Genomic DNA, 17,827 nt, shown 5'->3' with positions numbered 1-17,827 from the left:
GGTAAAGAAGCCTGGCTACAATTATATGCACCTTTAGATCTAGGTTGTGATGTCAACAGATTGGAAAGTGAGCTCCCCAATTCTCTTGAAGAAGGTTGTTTTCTTTTGGATAATGAGTTCTCTCGTACAACATTGTGCTCCGAAAATGTAATGCCTCTTTCTTGATACGATAAACCAGCTAGAGAGCTGCAACTCTGAGTAGCACAATTAACAGTAATGTCAGCTACACGATGACAGTTGTTGAAACCTATGTCAGTGTCTGATGCATCACTCAGCTTTCGCCTTTTCCAGCTCCACACAATTCCAAGATCGATCTGCTACAAAATGTAAGAGTTAGGTAATATGCTTCACGCATTTGGAACTTTGGCACGCATTACACGAATTCTATCACTTCCAGTACCTTCTTTCTTAAGGATTCTCCAGAGTATATGTCCTGCAATGGCTGTGGATTTAGATGAAGAGCAGGTTGCAGAGCCTTGACAATTTGGGACTCAACTTCCTGAACAAGAACAAGGAAATGAACATGAGAACGAGGCAATAAGCTTGAGTGGAAAGCCAAGGAGCATACAGATGCTCACTAAGAAAGTCTACCAACCAAAAAGTCTCTGTAGGTCCAATAATTATTGGAGATTGACAAGATGTCTTTGACAACATTTTCCGTGCGCATATGCAAGAGAACCTTGTGAACACTTGGAACTTTATTTGTAGGAACGGTCACTCTTTCTTGGATCAAACAACTGCGGTAATCTTGAATCTGCGAAGGAAACATCTTTCAAGAAGACAAAACTACCATATCTAATGCCAATGACCAAATAAACACTAAAACAAAGACATCACCTCACAAAGGATGGCTCCATTGACATATTTGCAGGGTAAGGCATCAAAAACATCTCCAGGTAACCAACCACTCTCAATCGCCTGATAAACACGACAAATATAGAAAACCAATCGCTTTAAGGTTAAGAACCTGCAGCTTGCTTTAAAATATTAACGAATCACTTTAAGGTTGAACAATATTCGAAGATTTTATCTAAAAATAAAAGAAAAGAAGATATCAAAGTTCCATGACCGTTCATTCCAGCATTTGATGTTCAATAACAACTAAACAAACCCCAATATGTAGGAACTTTTTTTTCAATAGCTCTATCCAATATTCCCCTAAAAATTTGTGATGTTTGCGGCTTTTAGGAAAAGAGGTAAGCTGTTTATCTGGCGATAAAATGCGTATGGAAACTGACCTTCCTATCTTAAAATTTTAACCGGGTATTAGGAACTCAAACAATTAACAAGCATAAAATGCAGCACAAGCAGCATAAGTAGAAGCAATGACCATGAGTGTTGTCGTGAAAAGCCACTGGCTATGACCCGTTAAGATCTAAGTACAACAACAAGATAGCAAGACTCATCTAACAAAAACTTAAAGTCACTGCCAAGACATTCCGGTGAATCACACCGCGCAAATAATGAATCACAGACTTACCGTAAAAAATTTCTCTGATGCTCTACCGTATGGATGCAAGTGCTCTGGTACGCCATTGAGCAGCTACAAAAGCATTAAGGTGTGCGTTAATGGCCGGTGGAAAGATTACAAATGACACTACAGTTTAACAAATGCAAGCAACATCTGTAAGAATCTATCGTCATGATTTCTGACCTCGTTAGCTTTTCCCACGTTAAATCCATTCTCAAACAACTTCAGTGAAAAGGATACCTCAAAGTCTGCACGAAAAATCGACTCTCAACAAAAAAAATTCTCAGCAGATCATAAGCTTACAAGATCAAAGTGGTGCGTTACCCTCTGAAACTGAGTGGTTTTGAGGATTGACTAATACACTTGAAGGATCAGCAGCAGCAGCAACCTTAGCTCCCATCCCAGTACAATTAACCTTCACAAAACCATTGGAAGATTTAATAATTTAAAACCCTTACAGGCACTTGAAAATGTGTTTCAACTAAACATCCAACTTGTTAACTAAATTATTTTTTTAAAACGTCCATTTTATATAACAAAAGACAACAATTAAAGGCGAAATTTTGCATCCAAACTCCCGAGTTTGATTCTCCTTTCTCAACATCGCTTGTATAAAAAAGGGCAATCTTTCGATAAAATAAAAAAAAATCGAAAGATGGGGGAAAATCAAAAACACATAAACAAGTGAAAGTTCACTCTCCAACAACCTTCAACCATGCAAACAACAAATCACAATTACAGGGAAAAAAAAACAGGTGGTGCTATTCAAACACTCGTTTTTACCTTTCACATCCTTCTCAATTTTTAACCATCGGATCGAATAAATTGAAGAAGATCAAACGACAGAAATTAACGAGAATGTGTGAGAGGTAAAAATAAGTATATAGATAGCTCCACCCGAAAAGAAACCCATCAAGCAAAACCACAGAAATGTCATAGAAACCAGAAACCCCAAAATCCAACTGAGACAATAAAACAACAATACAAGGAACAACAACAGATCAATCAAAATAATACTATGAAACAGGTTGGATAAAAGGTTGGCTGGTGAAAAACTCGAACTCATAACATCTACAGGACCTCGTTCTCTCGCTGCTGAGGGTCAGAACCCGAGTCGTTTTCACTGCTGTCTTTCTCCTCAGTCGGAAGCAGCTTCGGTCTGTACCTCGTACCCGTCTTTGCAACCTGGAACGACACACCCATGTCTCCCTCACTTCACTCAGAATTTCCTCCACCACCTTTTGGTTACACAGAAAACGATGAAATGGGTTTGAGAGGGACGGCGGGAATGTGCCCTAGTTGTATCGGAAACTGCCCGTTTCGCTCTGGTTCTCGGAGGGTCACGATTTGTAGGTTGATAACTTAGCCATGAACAGAAACACGTAGTATATATACAGCTCCAAATCCAATATAGTATTACATGGAAACTTGATAAATTTACAGCTTATGCTGTGATGGCGTTATACAATTTTGTTTTATCTTTATATTGCATCGGTGGATGTGGGGCTCTTGAATTCAATTCACTTTTTGGAATTTTTCTGGGACTTCTGTGTTAAGGCAACGGCCATTTTGGCACTTTATGGTTGCATGAGTGAAATGTGTTGATCATGTAGGTGATTTGGTGGGAAATGGATCTGGTCTTATTTGCATCTCCAATGTGATAAATCACTCACCTGGGGAATGTTGTGGGGTAGTTGGGCTGCGTCGTTCTTTATGGGTTCTAATCCTTATACATGACACATCAACATCAAAACAAGTGGAGTTTTGAAGCATTTTCTTGAAGGCTTTTTAGCTTAAGGGCTTTATAAGATTGACATAATTTCTCATTTTGGTCCCTAACAATGAAAATTAATATAAGTGGTATCTGAGTTTGTTCACTGTCAATCATTTTGATCAATTCGTGAAGAATTTGTCAACGTGCTCATTAAGCGGAATGGTTGGTTTGACAAAAATATTCTTAAAATGGTAATCACATGGTCATTTACATGACAACTTAATAAAGATATTGACAGATTTTTTCCAAAATGACCAAAATAATATACGGACAAACTCAAGGACTACTTCAATCGATTTTCACTATCATAAACCAAAGTGATGAGTTATACTAATCTCAAAAACCATTTTAGATTATAAAAAAAAAAACAAACCTATTTTGAATAGGGTTGAATGTTACACAAAGCGAAATTTTTACTATGCTTTAGTTTATGACATGTGCTAAATAAACACAAAGCTAATGCGGCCAAGGACTCAACAATGGAAGATTGTGGTGTATTTTATACATCAAAGCATACAAGAAAATTCATACTAAAAGATATACATCATTGTAATGTAACATTTATTTGTTTGTTCGTGATTCATCTGTTCAACTTCCAGCTTAGTTAATCTCGAATAATGATAAACCGTTACAAAGAACGAAAAAAACAAATACCAGTAAACAGAAAAACACCTGACAACATATAGTGTAGCCAAACAAAAACCAGTATCATAGTTGCAAGACACGAATGAAAACAAAAAACAAGATTGTTCAACTGTTCACTAAAAATAGTTAGTAATGTGATCTAATATAGAAAATTATTTTGACTGCATTATACGTTCCCACGTGTAAATAGAAGAGCATGTCTAAACAAAAAAGCACCGAGTAACGTATAATGCAGCCAAATAAATATCAGTATTATAGCACCAAGACACGAACGAAAAAAAAAATATTTGTTTAATTGTTTACTAAAAATAGTCAATAATGCGATATTGTATCCAAATTATTTTGCTGCATTATACGATCCAACGAACAAATAGAAAATTACCTAGCAATGTTAATGTAGGCAAACAAAAACCAGTATTATAGCTGCTAGACACGAACGGCCAACGAAAAAAAAAAAAAAAAAAAAAAACCGGTTCAACTGCTTACTAAGGCATCCCACGGGTATGGAAGATTTTTTAGTGTGCTAGTAATGTGGCTATGAAGACAAGTGTCAAAATGTAATTGGTTAAAAACTTAAAAAAAAAATTCAACTAATTGTATTATAACAATTAATGTTCAAACCTGTGTTTTTAGCAAATTAAAAAAATTCTTCACAGTTACAAAGATAACCGCATGTGAAATAGAAATCAAAGTAACAAGTAAAACTCTAAATATCATTAGGAGTTGACAATCATTTGTTTATTATTTATTAACACGTGTTGTATTTAACGTTTGACTCAGCGTTCAAATTAAAAATGGGTGGGCCGTGGGCTTCAAAGACAAATAGGAAATTTTTAATATTTTATGGGCTAGGCTAAGAATATAGCTCACCAAATGAAGACATCATATAGAAGTAAATATTATCTTCCTTTTTTCTTATAAAACGGAAATTATCCGTTAGTACTTAATTCACCATTTTCAGAAAAAGGAAATTCTCCTTGACCTTTACCAAACATAAAATAAAGCCTCCTTTTTTTTTTTTTGGAAAAAATAATAAAGCCTCCTTTGGCCTATGTCAAACTTGTCATACAAAGCAAGTGTCTGACTCTTTCGTCATGTCCCGTGGGAGGTCGGTGACTCGGTTTCCTTTTCATTTCTTTCTCTTTTGTTTTTTTTTTCCTAATTAAATTTGAAGATGTAATTCTCACTCTAAAAATATTATTTTACATTTTTTATAACAAATAAAGAAAAAAATGAGGTTAGTTAGTACTATGGTCTAGTAGTATTATTCTTCACTTGTAAATGAGAAATCTTAAGTTCGATTCTCGACAAAGACGAATTTGAACCATATTGGTGCTATTTCATTGTATGTGAGACTTGATCCATTCCTTTTCCATTAATGTGGATTATCGTTTGTTAAAAAAAAAAAGCAAAATTTTCATTAAGTGTAGCTTATAATTCTTTTATGTATAGCGATATATCATTATTAAAAAAAAAATCAATAACAATTAAACTCACATCAATATACATAAAGATAATTAATTTATGCCGCTTCACTAAAGTGTTATTTGAAAAATGAAATGATCACAATTTCCTACATAATCATAGTTTTATTTTTTATTTTTCCTCCACCAACCTAAAACGAGCCGCATTGGCAAAGCTGTCAATTGTTAGGTAAGGGTAAACGTGACCCGACCCAATGATCGTCATTTGGCAGTGGGTAATCTGGTAAATCACACAATGATACAATAAGGGCCGTTTGGTAGTCTCGCATGTTGCTTGTCCCATTACAACTCGTAAAGCCAAGTGCGGACTCCCCAAGAATAACGTCTTATTTTTATATCACACCCTCTCTCTTTCTCTCGCACCCACCAAACCCCCCCCCCCGTCAGGCTTAAACATTTTCTCGGGAAACAAACAATCAGTCGACCTCTCCAAAGTAATTTCGAACGTCTCTGCTCGAAGCCATGGCCTGTTCCAGCTTAGCGAAGCTTAATGCGGCGTCGTCTCAGTGGATCGGACAGCAGTCCTTCACTCAGCGTCCTGGATCGTCGACTAGCCTCGCTTCTCGCCGAGTCGCCGTCCCGATCCGTGCCAAGGCCTACACCGACGAACTCGTCCTAACTGCCGTGCGTATTCTCTTTAACTTGTTTTCGTTTCGCTAATATTTATGCACAATTCGAGGTTTTTGTTTGGTGATTTCATCGCTGGCTGAAAGTTTGAATCTATTTTAGACTGATCATTTTCTTAATCACGATTTATTTATTTATTTATTTGTGATTTGATTTGATTTGATTTGTTTGTCCGGATGTGATGAATTTGATTTGTTTGCTTAATTCAACTGATTAATATGTCTTGCTTAATCAATTGATTAATATGTCAGTATCACTGTCTAGGAGTATTCCGCTTTCACTAGGAAGTGAAACGTCTCATGTTCGACTCGCTCAGACGGCGAGTTTCATACCTAATTATTATGGCTCATCGCGTGGTTTAGTGCTATTCCTTTCAGTTGATCAGTATATGACTATCACTACGGTGTCTAGTAGTATTCTGCTTCACTAGTAAGTGAAAGGTCTCATGTTCGACCCGTTTCATACCTAATTAGTATGGCTCATCATGTGGTCTAGTGCTATTCCTCTTCAATTGATTAATATATATGTTCTTGTTTCCTGTTGATTTCCTAAATATAAGAAAAATATTTGGTGATCGATAGAATTGCTGAAGATTTTGGTGACTAGATTGGAAAGTTGTGTTTCTACTTTCCTGTGTAGTTTGATCTAACACTGCTTGCAATTGATTTTATTGATTTCTCAGTCACAGCTCTATTATTATATATTTTAACTCGTTTTTGCTTGTTTTTGGATGGTACAGAAAACCATTGCATCCCCTGGTCGTGGTATACTCGCTATTGATGAATCAAATGCAACTTGTGGAAAGAGGTTAGACTCGATTGGGTTGGACAATACCGAGTTTAACAGACAGGCTTACAGGCAGCTTTTGTTGACCACCCCTGGTCTTGGCGAATACATTTCTGGTGCCATTCTTTTTGAGGAAACACTTTACCAGTCTACAACCGATGGGAAGAAATTTGTGGATGTTTTGCGCGACCAGAAAATTGTACCTGGAATCAAAGTTGATAAGGTAAGATGCCACTAGGAATCTGGGTTCTATATAGTTTGTGAAATTTCTACTTCAGATGAGATCCTTGATTGTCATTCACGTGCTTCTTTCGTGGTTCAGGGTTTGGTTCCCCTCCCCGGGTCTAACAATGAGTCTTGGTGCCAAGGCTTAGATGGATTGGCTTCACGTTCTGCGGAGTACTATAAGCAAGGTGCTCGTTTTGCTAAATGGTAAGTCAACTAGTATCTCTTGTGGACATCTGCTATATAGAGTTTCTACTATTGTTCAGTCCATTTGGTCTATTCTAGTTAACAGATAAACTTATCGAAGTGTCCTCTCATTGAAATGTGCAGGCGTACAGTTGTTAGCATTCCTTGTGGTCCTTCTGCTCTAGCTGTTAAGGAAGCTGCATGGGGACTTGCTCGTTATGCTGCCATATCTCAGGTATGTTCAATTTTAGATAGCTATGTTAGTTGGATTTGGTAAAACATTTTATGTTGTAAGAGTGAAATTTTTTTTTGCCAACTTGAAAGTAAAAAATAGATATTTCCTTTTTTTTTTTTTTTACCCATTGGTAATACTTGTAAAACATTCTGGGTATGATTCATTGGTATGACATTATTTGCAGGACAATGGTCTTGTGCCCATTGTAGAGCCTGAGATTCTTCTCGACGGGGAACACCCAATCGAAAGGACACTTGAAGTTGCAGAGAAGGTCTGGGCAGAAGTATTCTATTACTTGGCCGAAAACAATGTGGTTTTCGAAGGAATGCTTCTTAAGCCTAGCATGGTTACCCCAGGGGCTGAACACAAGGAAAAGGCTACTCCAGAAGCCATTGCAAAGGCTACCCTCACAGTACTTAAAAGGAGAGTTCCTCCCGCAGTGCCAGGAATCATGGTAAGATTGTTGCAAACAATACCGAACTGTACAACTTGTTTTTTCACCTTCTGGTGTTGTTGAATATTACTACAATAATATTACTAAAAGAACGTAATACTCATGATATTTGTTACCATCGACCCATGGGCTAATTGATATTTTCTCTGTTTACTTCTCAGTTTTTGTCAGGAGGACAATCCGAAGCAGAAGCAACCCTCAACCTTCATGCAATGAACCAGAGCCCCAACCCCTGGCATGTATCCTTCTCGTATGCACGTGCCCTCCAGAACTCTGTGCTTAAGGCATGGCAAGGACGTCCTGAGAATGTGGAGGCCGCACAAAAGGCACTTTTGGTGCGAGCAAAGGCAAATTCCTTGGCTCAGCTAGGAAAGTACTCTGCCGCGGGTGAGGACGAGGAAGCCAAGAAGGGTATGTTCGTCAAGGGCTATACATACTAAGCCAGAGTCTGAGGCAATTCATTCCTCTCCTTGGGAGTTGAAACTCGAGACGGGTGTAATTTACAGCAGTTTCTTTTTCGGTGCTAACGTATGCTTGAGTAAAAGCTTTTTGATTTCTTTCTTCCCCATTAGAAGACTCGAGGGCTTGAATAAGACCGACGATAAAACGATATGTTTTGCAAATTGTAACTTATGAAGGTGGGAGTAGTGAAAGTATTTCTATCCTCTCAAGGTTAAGATCCTCCTATTTATTTGTGATTCTTGAGATTGTTTCGTGCTTCCTGTCTAGTAGTTGACGAGTATGGAAATGCTTTTAAAATGATTAAAAGCGCTTTTGGAATCAATCTTTATGTAAGTGTAAGTGAATCCTGGAAAGCACTCGAATTGTTTGTTCAAGAAGCACATAACTAGTGCAGTATTGCATAAAAATGTAAGCGTTTCTTGAAAAAGCATCACTTCCAGATGAGGCCGATATGCACTTTTTCCTCTCAATGACATTTTTAGATGACAATACCAACTCCTTTTCTGAAAATTGACGTGAAATATTAGAATTACTATGAATTTTTCTCAATTTCCTCATGTACACAAATAAAAACTATGTGAGTGCCACAATAAAATCCGTAACTGAATGCCTAAATAAAACCTACCAACCCTATACCTTGCACATAAGTTGTCATCCAAAATAAATTTTTTTTATCTGGAAAAACTGAAAAAGCATGTATATTTTCTTGTAAAATCCGGGTAGAAAGGAGTCTGGATAGGATTATAGGATCCGAGAAGCGTGTTTGTTCATCGTACATCATCTGGTCAGAAATGATTTTAAATATTTTTATTTAAAATTAAACATAAACAATACCTGACAAAAATTGATCGCACAATATATTATGAACGGACATGATTTACGAATTCTCTAGATATTCACTGAAAGGAACCGGAGAGGATCCTGTTGGGGCAGAATGGGCATTGAATTTTGTTTTATAAAATAAAGATAAATAAATTGTAAATTCCGGAGTCTGAAAAGCGTTTTATCTGCAAAAGAGGCCCAGAGCATAAGATGCACCAGGTGCAGTTTAAAGCCCAAAGTGCAGCGCTAACGTGCGAACTCAAAGTACACTAAAACTCTTCGCTTCCGGGGACTCATTCCTCTGATATCGAACACGACGCCACTTTGCTGCCTCACCTTGCATGCCCTCTGTTTTCTTCCTCCTCCTCCTCCCATCTCCTCCGTCTCTGCAATTCCCTTGCGGGCCGTCGCCTTCGCATCCAAAACCCATTGCCTCCTCCTCCAAACCCTCACTCCTGGCGATGAAGGACCGGCCTCCTTCCTCGTACGGCTCCGTCTATGTCCCTCCCCACCACCGCCTCCGCTCCGTCATCAGCACCCCCAATTATACCTCCCCTGCTTCAATCGGCTCCAAGCTCCGCGAAAACCAGACTGCTGCTGCTGCTCTCAACCGGAGGAGCAGCACCAATGGTGCTCTGGCATACTACCAGACTCAGCAGCAGCAGCTGCAGCAACAGGAGCAGTTTCAGAAGCCCAAGCTTCAGCACACTTCTGCTTACGACGACGGCGTTTCCGAGGAAGGCTCCGATCGCGAAGTTGAGTTACCGTCGCATCCGGTGAGGTTTTTGTATGTGAATTGTGTGCGCGTAGAGTTGTTACTTGGGTTGCAACTAGGGCTCAGACTCTGAATTTTGGAAGTGGTAGTTGGGTGTTTCATTTATAGCTTCTGATTTGGTTGTTGATCGAGTCGTGTACTTGGTGCGATGTGAAATGCAGTGTTGATTTTCTATTTGCGGTTCGGGTAGTTTATTCGAAGCTTAATCTGATTAGGTTGCGGACGATGATTGAAAGTAGTGGAGAGATTTTGTTGAGTTTGGTTTAGCAGCTTAAATCTTTCAATTTCATTTGTACTGCTTTCCATTGCATACTCAAAGGCATTGGGAGTTAAGAAAATCACTTTTGCCCGTTGGGAGTTAAGGTGGGGAGTTTTCCAGCCACATTTTCCCTCGCAGACAATATATGGAGTGTTTTCGTTAGCCCTGCATGGAGTTCTCATCAACCACTAATGGCTCGAAATTGCATATTAATTTAGCCTTTTCATGCCCATACATATTAGGTTAATTCAAGGCGTGCCATTATGACTGATTTATTAAGGCATCAAAAATGATGTCTACAGAGATTTTTATCCAGTTGAAAGGTATAACATAGATAGATGCTTATGGTAACATTGCAGACACTGAGTCCTTACTCATCTGATATTGATGAGTGGAAACGGAAATTAACCATGCTGTTACGTGACAAGATGAAGCAAGAGTTGGTTACGAGGGAGAAAAAAGATAGACGTGACTTTGATAAAATAGCTGCTTTGGCAAGCAGAATGGGGCTTTATAGGTATCTTTGGTTTTTGTCAGCGTTTAAGTGTTTCATTAACTTTATAGAAGTCTGACTGTAAGGATTTTTTACAGCTATCTGTATTCGAAAGTTGCTGTGTTTAGTAAGGTTCCACTGCCAAACTACAGATTTGACCTGGATGATAGGCGCCCTCAGAGAGAGGTAATTCTGATTGTATTGTTTTCCTTAAAGTTGACGTTTCTGTTTAACATAATCTTATAGTCATTCAAAACATACTGCCTTTAATTCACTGAGTTCTAGTGCTAATGGGGATTCCTTTTGTTGATAACCCTCACTTCTTGCTCCACCATCTTCAGTTGATGTTTCTTATTTTAATTTGTCCCAACTGACTAGTTTACTTATGTGAAAATGTAATAATGGATTAGCTACGAGTTTAGGATGGCTTCCCTCCACCTCATGATGTTTTTAATGCCTGAATATTTTGTACTTCATTCTACACGGTTCTTACGTGAAGGTTTTCAAATTTGAAAGGTGACCTTGCCTCTTGGGTTGCTGAGGAGAGTTGAGAGCTATCTTGGAGAGTTCCTTTCCCAGAAGTCTAGGACAAGGGAAAGCTTTCAAAATCTTTCCTTTTCTAGATCAAACAGTAGTGGCAGCATTGCTACTGACGAAGGGCTTTTTGAGCAACCAGAATCATTTGCGTCGAGTAAGGGTGTGATGGAAAAACTTCTTTGGCGGAGAAGTACGCAGCTGCGCGATAAGCAACAAGCTTGGCAGGTTTGTCTTACCTCGGCAGATTGCTCTGCATGATTGCATTCACTTATTACTCATAAGATGAATCATGTGTTTTGTTCTATGTGTTTGTGATATATATTTTTATTTCAGGAATCTCCTGAAGGGAAAAAAATGCTTGAACTTCGTAGAAGTCTTCCTGCTTATAAAGAGAAGGATGCATTATTGGCAGCAATTTCACGGGATCAGGTTAGTAATTATTTTTTCAGAAAAATTCACGCAGGACTCTTATTCTGGCTTTGGTCCTAGTTTTACAATTCGGTAGTTGGCCTGTGTTGATGGTCGGCGCTTTTCTCTTGTAAGTGGTGGTCATTCCCTTCTTTGTTTTATGGGTTGTTTTCAAAGGTAAGGTAGTAGATGTGGATACATGGTGAATCATGCAATTATTTTAGTTCAATTATTCAAGGTGGCCTGTAACCTGACAATGTACTTTTTGGCACGTTTGTACTTGCAGGTCGTTATCATATCAGGTGAAACTGGCTGTGGCAAGACTACTCAAATTCCACAATTCATTTTAGAATCTGAGATAGAAGCTGTTCGTGGAGCTGTTTGTAGTATTATATGTACACAGCCTAGACGGATATCTGCTATGTCTGTTTCTGAAAGAGTTGCTTCAGAGAGAGGAGAGAAATTGGGTGACTCGGTGAGTTTCTCGGGATACTTGACCAAATTATTACCCTTAAATTAAAAAGAACTTCTGGTGGTTTCTTTTTCTTTTAACCTTTTCCTTGCATTCCTTTGGTTTTAGGTTGGGTATAAGGTTCGGTTAGAAGGTATGAAGGGAAGGGATACTCGCCTTCTCTTTTGCACCACTGGCATTTTGTTGAGAAGATTACTAGTTGATAGAAATTTGAAAGGTGTAACTCATGTGATTGTGGATGAAATTCATGAACGTGGAATGAATGAAGGTAACTTAAAGCTAGATCAAGGTTTCAATTTTGGATGATGAGGGGTGATTTCTCACTGTAATACTTTGATGCCAGATTTTCTGCTGATTGTTCTCAAGGATCTCCTTCCTCAGCGACCAGAACTGAGGTTGATTTTGATGAGTGCAACCCTAGATTCTGAACTTTTCTCATCCTACTTTGGTAGGGCTCAGATAATTCATGTTCCAGTAAGTTTGAAATTCCAGTGTATTTCTGTTAAAAGTTTGTATTTCCTATATTTGAGGTGGTTGTTGCGTATTTCCGTTTGCTTCCTGAGGGAAGTCTTAATGATGATTGCAGAGATGGATAATAATGTCTGATATGGTTTTTTTATCTCTGTTGTTTTCCCTCTAAACTAGGGTTTTACATATCCAGTTCGGACTCATTTTCTGGAGGATGTTCTGGAAATTACGGGATGCAAATTAACTCCATACAATCAGATTGATGATTATGGCCAAGAAAAGATGTGGAAAATGAGCAAACAGGCACCAAGAAAGAGGAAAAGCCAAATTGTTTCTGTTGTTGAGGTATACAAGTTACTGCGTAAACAGTTTTGTCCTTTTTTGTTTTCCGTATCATCTCAATTTATCCCTCATGGAATGTATTCAGGATGCACTTAAAGCAGCCGATTTTAAGGGGCATAGTCCACAGACTCGGGAGTCTCTAGCATGTTGGAATCCTGATAGTATCGGTTTTTATCTGATTGAGTATCTCTTGTGCAATATCTGTGAGAGCGACAAGCCTGGTGCCATTCTAGTTTTTATGACTGGGTGGGATGACATCAATTCTCTGAAGGAAAAGTTACATGCCAATCCTCTATTAGGCGATCCAAGCCGAGTCTTGTTACTAGCATGCCATGGTTCTATGGCAAGTACTGAGCAGGTAATTTTTAGTGCTCCAATAGTTGTACTATCGCTAGCATGTTGTGCATGCTTGTTGTACACTGTTCGGCATATATCGACTTAATTGTCAATTAATTAATTAATGCTGCCATAATTTGTCTTCACATTTAGTGATCTATCCTGGATAGATAATTCCATAGTTCTTTGTTATCTATGGTGGTGAATTAAAGAATTACTACTGAATCTACTTTCTAGCCAATTTTCATATGGTGTTTTCTCTTATTTTCATCGTTTCCATGTTGTGACTGCATGCAGAGGCTAATATTTGATGAGCCTGGGGATGGAGTGAGGAAAATAGTGCTGGCTACTAATATTGCTGAGACAAGTATCACAATTAATGATGTTGTTTTTGTACTTGATTGTGGAAAGGCAAAAGAGACTTCATATGACGCACTGAACAATACTCCTTGTTTGCTTCCTTCCTGGATTTCCAAGGTTTCTGCTCAACAAGTAAGGATATGTTCTGGCTGAAGATTTTTCTCTCTTAGACGAAATCTATCCTAGGTTGTTAACTACATTGTTGTGTGCATGCAAGTGTGGTAAAATGAGTAGCAGAGAAAACGTTCCTGAAGGCAACCTCATCTTTCTGTTTTTTTAATTCTTTTGAGATCATTAGGTTTTCTGTATAAACACCCAGCAGGAGACGGTCTATAAATGCTTATTTACATGTTGGTCTTTCTTTATGAGTGTGCATGCTTATGTGATTTCTTGTGGGCAACTTTGGTTTTCCTTTATGTTTTTCAGCACATTTCAAGTTTCAGTCTGTTACATTGATTGGTTACAATCTTCTCTGCTTATATATTGTAGAGAAGAGGAAGAGCAGGACGTGTCCAGCCAGGGGAGTGTTATCATCTCTATCCTAGATGTGTCTATGATGCATTTGCAGAGTATCAATTGCCAGAGATTTTGAGGACACCTCTGCAGTCTCTCTGTCTGCAAATAAAAAGTTTAAACCTCGGAAGCATTTCTGAGTTCTTATCTAGGGCTCTGCAGTCACCAGAATTACTCGCGGTAACACTGTAACAGTCAATTTATATTTCTCTACCTAATGTTATTTTAACTTAAATCTTCAATTGCATAATTTTTTGTTGCTGAAAGCTTATTGAGAATTGTTGTAATTTGCTTTTCATTGTAGCGTTACTTTCTTAAACTGATTAGAGCTAAAGATTGTTAATTCCTTAGCATTCAGTGCATGTGCTTATTAATGTCTGTCATGTTATCTTAGTGGCATATGGTGGTGTAGTTGCACCCTGCACACGTGCAGCTCAAGGCTTACCCCAAATTGTTCCTCCTGAAATGATGTTGTGCTTATTTGTAAATTTTGCTGCTCATCTGCAATTCACCTTTTGTCTCTTGATATCTTTTACAGGTGCAAAACGCCATAGAGTATTTAAAGATCATCGGGGCCTTGGATGAGAATGAAAATCTGACTGTTTTAGGTGGGGAGGGATTTATTATTCTTTTAATATTTCAATTATGCATTGTGATGCTTGCAACTCTTTGTAATGGTTGAGAGTTTAAATTTGAAAATCATTAGCCTAATGCAGTTTAAATCACTTGACAGGACGCTATCTAACTATGCTTCCTGTTGAGCCAAAACTTGGAAAGATGCTCTTGGTAGGTGCCATCTTCAACTGCCTGGATCCGGTTTTGACTATTGTTTCTGGCCTTAGTGTCAGAGATCCTTTCCTTACACCATTTGACAAGAAAGATGTAAGCCACTCTCCCATTTCATTATGTATATCATGCTCTTTATTTCTTGGTCAGAACTGGAGGCCAAATAGTTGAATTGTTATTTTGACATGCTTGCTCAAATTATTGTTTTTGTGGATATATTGCGTGCCTGGCTGTACTAGTTGGATTTATTTAGTTATATTCCTTGTTCACATTGTAATTATGTATCACTTACTTTAAAACAAGACTATGAGGGAGGAGCGAGTCTAGAATTAAAGATAATATATTTTCTTCCCATCTGGTTTTGGCTCGGTGATTAGAGGCCTCTTAGCGACAAATTGTTGGCTGAAGTCGTTTTTAGTCATTTTCGGTGGAGATACAGCATTGTAAAGTTGCATCAGCCTGTATCATTATCATTAAAAACAATTTATGATAAATATTGTATTTGTTTGTCTTTGTAGCTTGCTGAGGCTGCAAAATCTCAGTTCTCCCGGGACAATAGTGATCACCTTGCACTTGTGCGGGCCTATGAGGGCTGGAAGGTTGCTGAAAGAGACTTTGCTGGATATGATTATTGCTGGAAGAATTTTCTTTCAGCACAATCGATGAAAGCTATTGATTCCCTTAGGAAGGAGTTCCTCTCTTTGCTTAGGGATACTGATCTTGTTGATACCAACACCACCACTCATAATGCATGGAGTTATGATGAGCATCTCGTCCGTGCAGTTATTTGCTATGGCCTGTATCCTGGAATCTGCTCTGTTGTGGTAAGCATAGATCCATTTTCTTTTCCTTCTGTAATATAGCTGAGCAAGATCTATTCTGTTCACCTCCCTAAATTCTTGATGCTGTCAATCTCCTACATATGTTGGATTCATGATGTTTATTTCATAATGAATACATGTCTTACTAATCAAATTGGGAAGTAAAGATAAGTTAATCATAAGAATGTAACTGAATTTGCTTTAGTGTTTGTTATTGAGTTATATGGTTTGTCCGATACGCACAAGTAGGATTCCATTTCTTCTCATATAATTTTCTTGAGGACTTACATATATTGAATGCAGCACAATGAGAAGTCATTTTCGCTGAAAACCATGGAGGATGGCCAGGTGCTGCTATACTCGGTAAGCATTCTTGTGCATCGGGTTACGAAAAAGTTGGCCTCTCTTCTGTTTCAATTTAGTCTCATGCTCTTTTCATTTGTCTAGAACTCTGTCAATGCTAGGGATTCTAAAATTCCATATCCATGGCTGGTTTTCAATGAGAAGATAAAGGTGAACTCTGTTTTCCTACGGGATTCAACAGCTGTGTCTGACTCAGTGCTCCTCCTATTTGGTGGAAGTTTTTCTAATGGGGATATTGTAAGTATTTTGGTTCTGGATGTCTTTTGTTTTCTGTACAAGTGATATAATGCAATTGATTCCTGTTCTGGCAGGATGGACACTTGAAAATGCTGGGAGGATATTTGGAATTCTTCATGAAACCTGCTATAGCAGAAATGTATCAATGCTTAAAAGAGGAACTTGATGAGTTAATTCAAATCAAAGTACGTGAAGCTATGAGCAAACTTCATTTCTCTTAAGTCTTAACCTGATGGAGCTCTGTTGTCTCTGTTATTATCGTTTCTTTTACTTCAATGTCTGGTCTCCTTTCTACTTTACTTTCCCAGTTGCCCAGTGAAGTGGATTTTGAATGTATTTTCTCCGCATGTTACCGCTGGCTAATGTGAATTATTGTGAATCCTGAACAGCTACTGAACCCCAGGATGGACACACACAGTTATCATGAACTCCTTTCTGCAGTGCGGTTGCTGCTCTCGGAGGATCAAGGTGAAGGTAGATTTGTATTTGGCCGCCAGGTCCTTGCACCCTCAAAGTCAAAGCCGTCTGTGGTGGCAGCACAGCCAGCCTTGGTTTCAAGAACTGAAAGTGGACCCGGGGGTGACAATTCCAAGAGTCAGCTCCAGACATTGCTCACACGAGCAGGATATAATGCACCCACGTACAAAACTACGCAGCTCAAGAACAGCCAGTTCCGAGCTACAGTGGAGTTTAACGGAATGCAAATTATGGGCCACCCATGTAACAACAAGAAGAGTGCAGAAAAAGATGCGGCAGCAGAGGCCATTCAGTGGCTGGTGAGTGGAACACAAATGGGCCATGAGTACATCAATCATATGTCAATGATGTTGAAGAAAAGCAAAAAGGAGCACAAATAAATCAACTGTTTGCTGTTTTCCCTCTCGAAAAAGGACTTTACGAGGGGGGCGGTCAGCACAACTTGTGGTGCATGCTTCGGAGAGACTTAGAATCAATGTGGACACAATGTCCGACTTTCTACCCGCCGCAAAAAACAGTTAAGGTCGGGCAGCATTATCAACTAAAAAGCCAGCAGACCTGGCCTTGTATCTACATTCTTTTACACCCATAATTGATCAGACATCACCAGCAAATAGTATCCGAGGTGCCAAATTTGTGGTTGGTTTTGGCTTCTTGGATCATCTGCATCGGGACATAAAGATACATTGGAGCTAAAGTTGAGGGGACGGAAGTCGACGTTTTTGGCCATTTCAGTTGTTGCATTTGGATCAAGACATTGATGGTGGCCAAGGTATCTCATCAAAGATGGGTACAATTGTAGTTAAACAGTACTTAGCGTCGAGGATTAATATACACAACGCATTCGCACAAGTGAAAAAAAGTTACTTCACACGCCGTGCTCAGATTTTCACTTTGCTGTAACATATTATTCTTCTGGATAGCTTGCAAGGCTAGTGTAGTGTAATCGTAACTTCCTTCTCTCCCCTGTGTTAGGCCATCTTCAACCGGGATGGCTAAATATAGTCCT

General features: G+C 38.7%; 2 protein-coding genes and 1 long non-coding RNA gene across 3 annotated transcripts; 2 read left to right on the top strand and 1 right to left on the bottom strand.

Annotated features, from left to right (window-relative positions):
- Nucleotides 1–259: 259 nt before the first annotated feature.
- LOC137730845 (uncharacterized) lies at nucleotides 260–853 on the bottom strand. The gene is made up of 3 exons (XR_011068224.1): nucleotides 596–853; nucleotides 401–499; nucleotides 260–314 (listed from the first exon to the last, which is right to left on the bottom strand). It is a non-coding gene; the product is annotated as an uncharacterized lncRNA (long non-coding RNA).
- Nucleotides 854–5,668: 4,815 nt separating this feature from the next.
- Nucleotides 5,669–8,585, top strand: LOC137731116 (fructose-bisphosphate aldolase 3, chloroplastic-like). The gene is made up of 6 exons (XM_068470207.1): nucleotides 5,669–5,998; nucleotides 6,741–7,010; nucleotides 7,110–7,219; nucleotides 7,343–7,433; nucleotides 7,618–7,887; nucleotides 8,049–8,585. Exons 1-6 carry the CDS (start codon nucleotides 5,837–5,839, stop codon nucleotides 8,325–8,327), a joined length of 1,182 nt encoding a protein of 393 aa, XP_068326308.1. The 5' UTR covers nucleotides 5,669–5,836; the 3' UTR covers nucleotides 8,328–8,585.
- Nucleotides 8,586–9,414: 829 nt separating this feature from the next.
- Nucleotides 9,415–17,778, top strand: LOC137731605 (DExH-box ATP-dependent RNA helicase DExH5, mitochondrial-like). Its single transcript, XM_068470761.1, has 19 exons — nucleotides 9,415–9,947; nucleotides 10,565–10,722; nucleotides 10,797–10,884; nucleotides 11,215–11,460; nucleotides 11,569–11,664; nucleotides 11,930–12,118; nucleotides 12,224–12,383; nucleotides 12,459–12,589; nucleotides 12,761–12,928; nucleotides 13,011–13,283; nucleotides 13,559–13,753; nucleotides 14,111–14,314; nucleotides 14,673–14,742; nucleotides 14,868–15,016; nucleotides 15,439–15,744; nucleotides 16,045–16,104; nucleotides 16,189–16,341; nucleotides 16,416–16,526; nucleotides 16,731–17,778. Exons 1-19 carry the CDS (start codon nucleotides 9,513–9,515, stop codon nucleotides 17,196–17,198), a joined length of 3,660 nt encoding a protein of 1,219 aa, XP_068326862.1. The 5' UTR covers nucleotides 9,415–9,512; the 3' UTR covers nucleotides 17,199–17,778.
- The last annotated feature ends 49 nt before the right edge of the window (nucleotides 17,779–17,827 follow it).

Source organism: Pyrus communis, chromosome 4 (assembly GCF_963583255.1).
Source record: "Pyrus communis chromosome 4, drPyrComm1.1, whole genome shotgun sequence".
Classification (NCBI taxonomy): Eukaryota; Viridiplantae; Streptophyta; class Magnoliopsida; order Rosales; family Rosaceae; genus Pyrus; species Pyrus communis.
This window is presented reverse-complemented; position numbering and strand designations above follow the sequence as displayed.

Bases quoted from the DNA above. Each gene is read 5' to 3' on its own strand.
- LOC137731116 (XM_068470207.1), top strand. From the start codon at position 5,837: ATGGCCTGTTCCAGCTTAGCGAAGCTTAATGCGGCGTCGTCTCAGTGG. The intron at 7,220-7,342 runs GTAAGTCAACTA...TGAAATGTGCAG, and splicing joins GGTGCTCGTTTTGCTAAATG to GCGTACAGTTGTTAGCATTC. The intron at 7,434-7,617 runs GTATGTTCAATT...CATTATTTGCAG, and splicing joins GTTATGCTGCCATATCTCAG to GACAATGGTCTTGTGCCCAT.
- LOC137731605 (XM_068470761.1), top strand. From the start codon at position 9,513: ATGCCCTCTGTTTTCTTCCTCCTCCTCCTCCCATCTCCTCCGTCTCTG. The intron at 12,590-12,760 runs GTAAGTTTGAAA...CCTCTAAACTAG, and splicing joins CTCAGATAATTCATGTTCCA to GGTTTTACATATCCAGTTCG. The intron at 13,754-14,110 runs GTAAGGATATGT...TATATATTGTAG, and splicing joins CCAAGGTTTCTGCTCAACAA to AGAAGAGGAAGAGCAGGACG.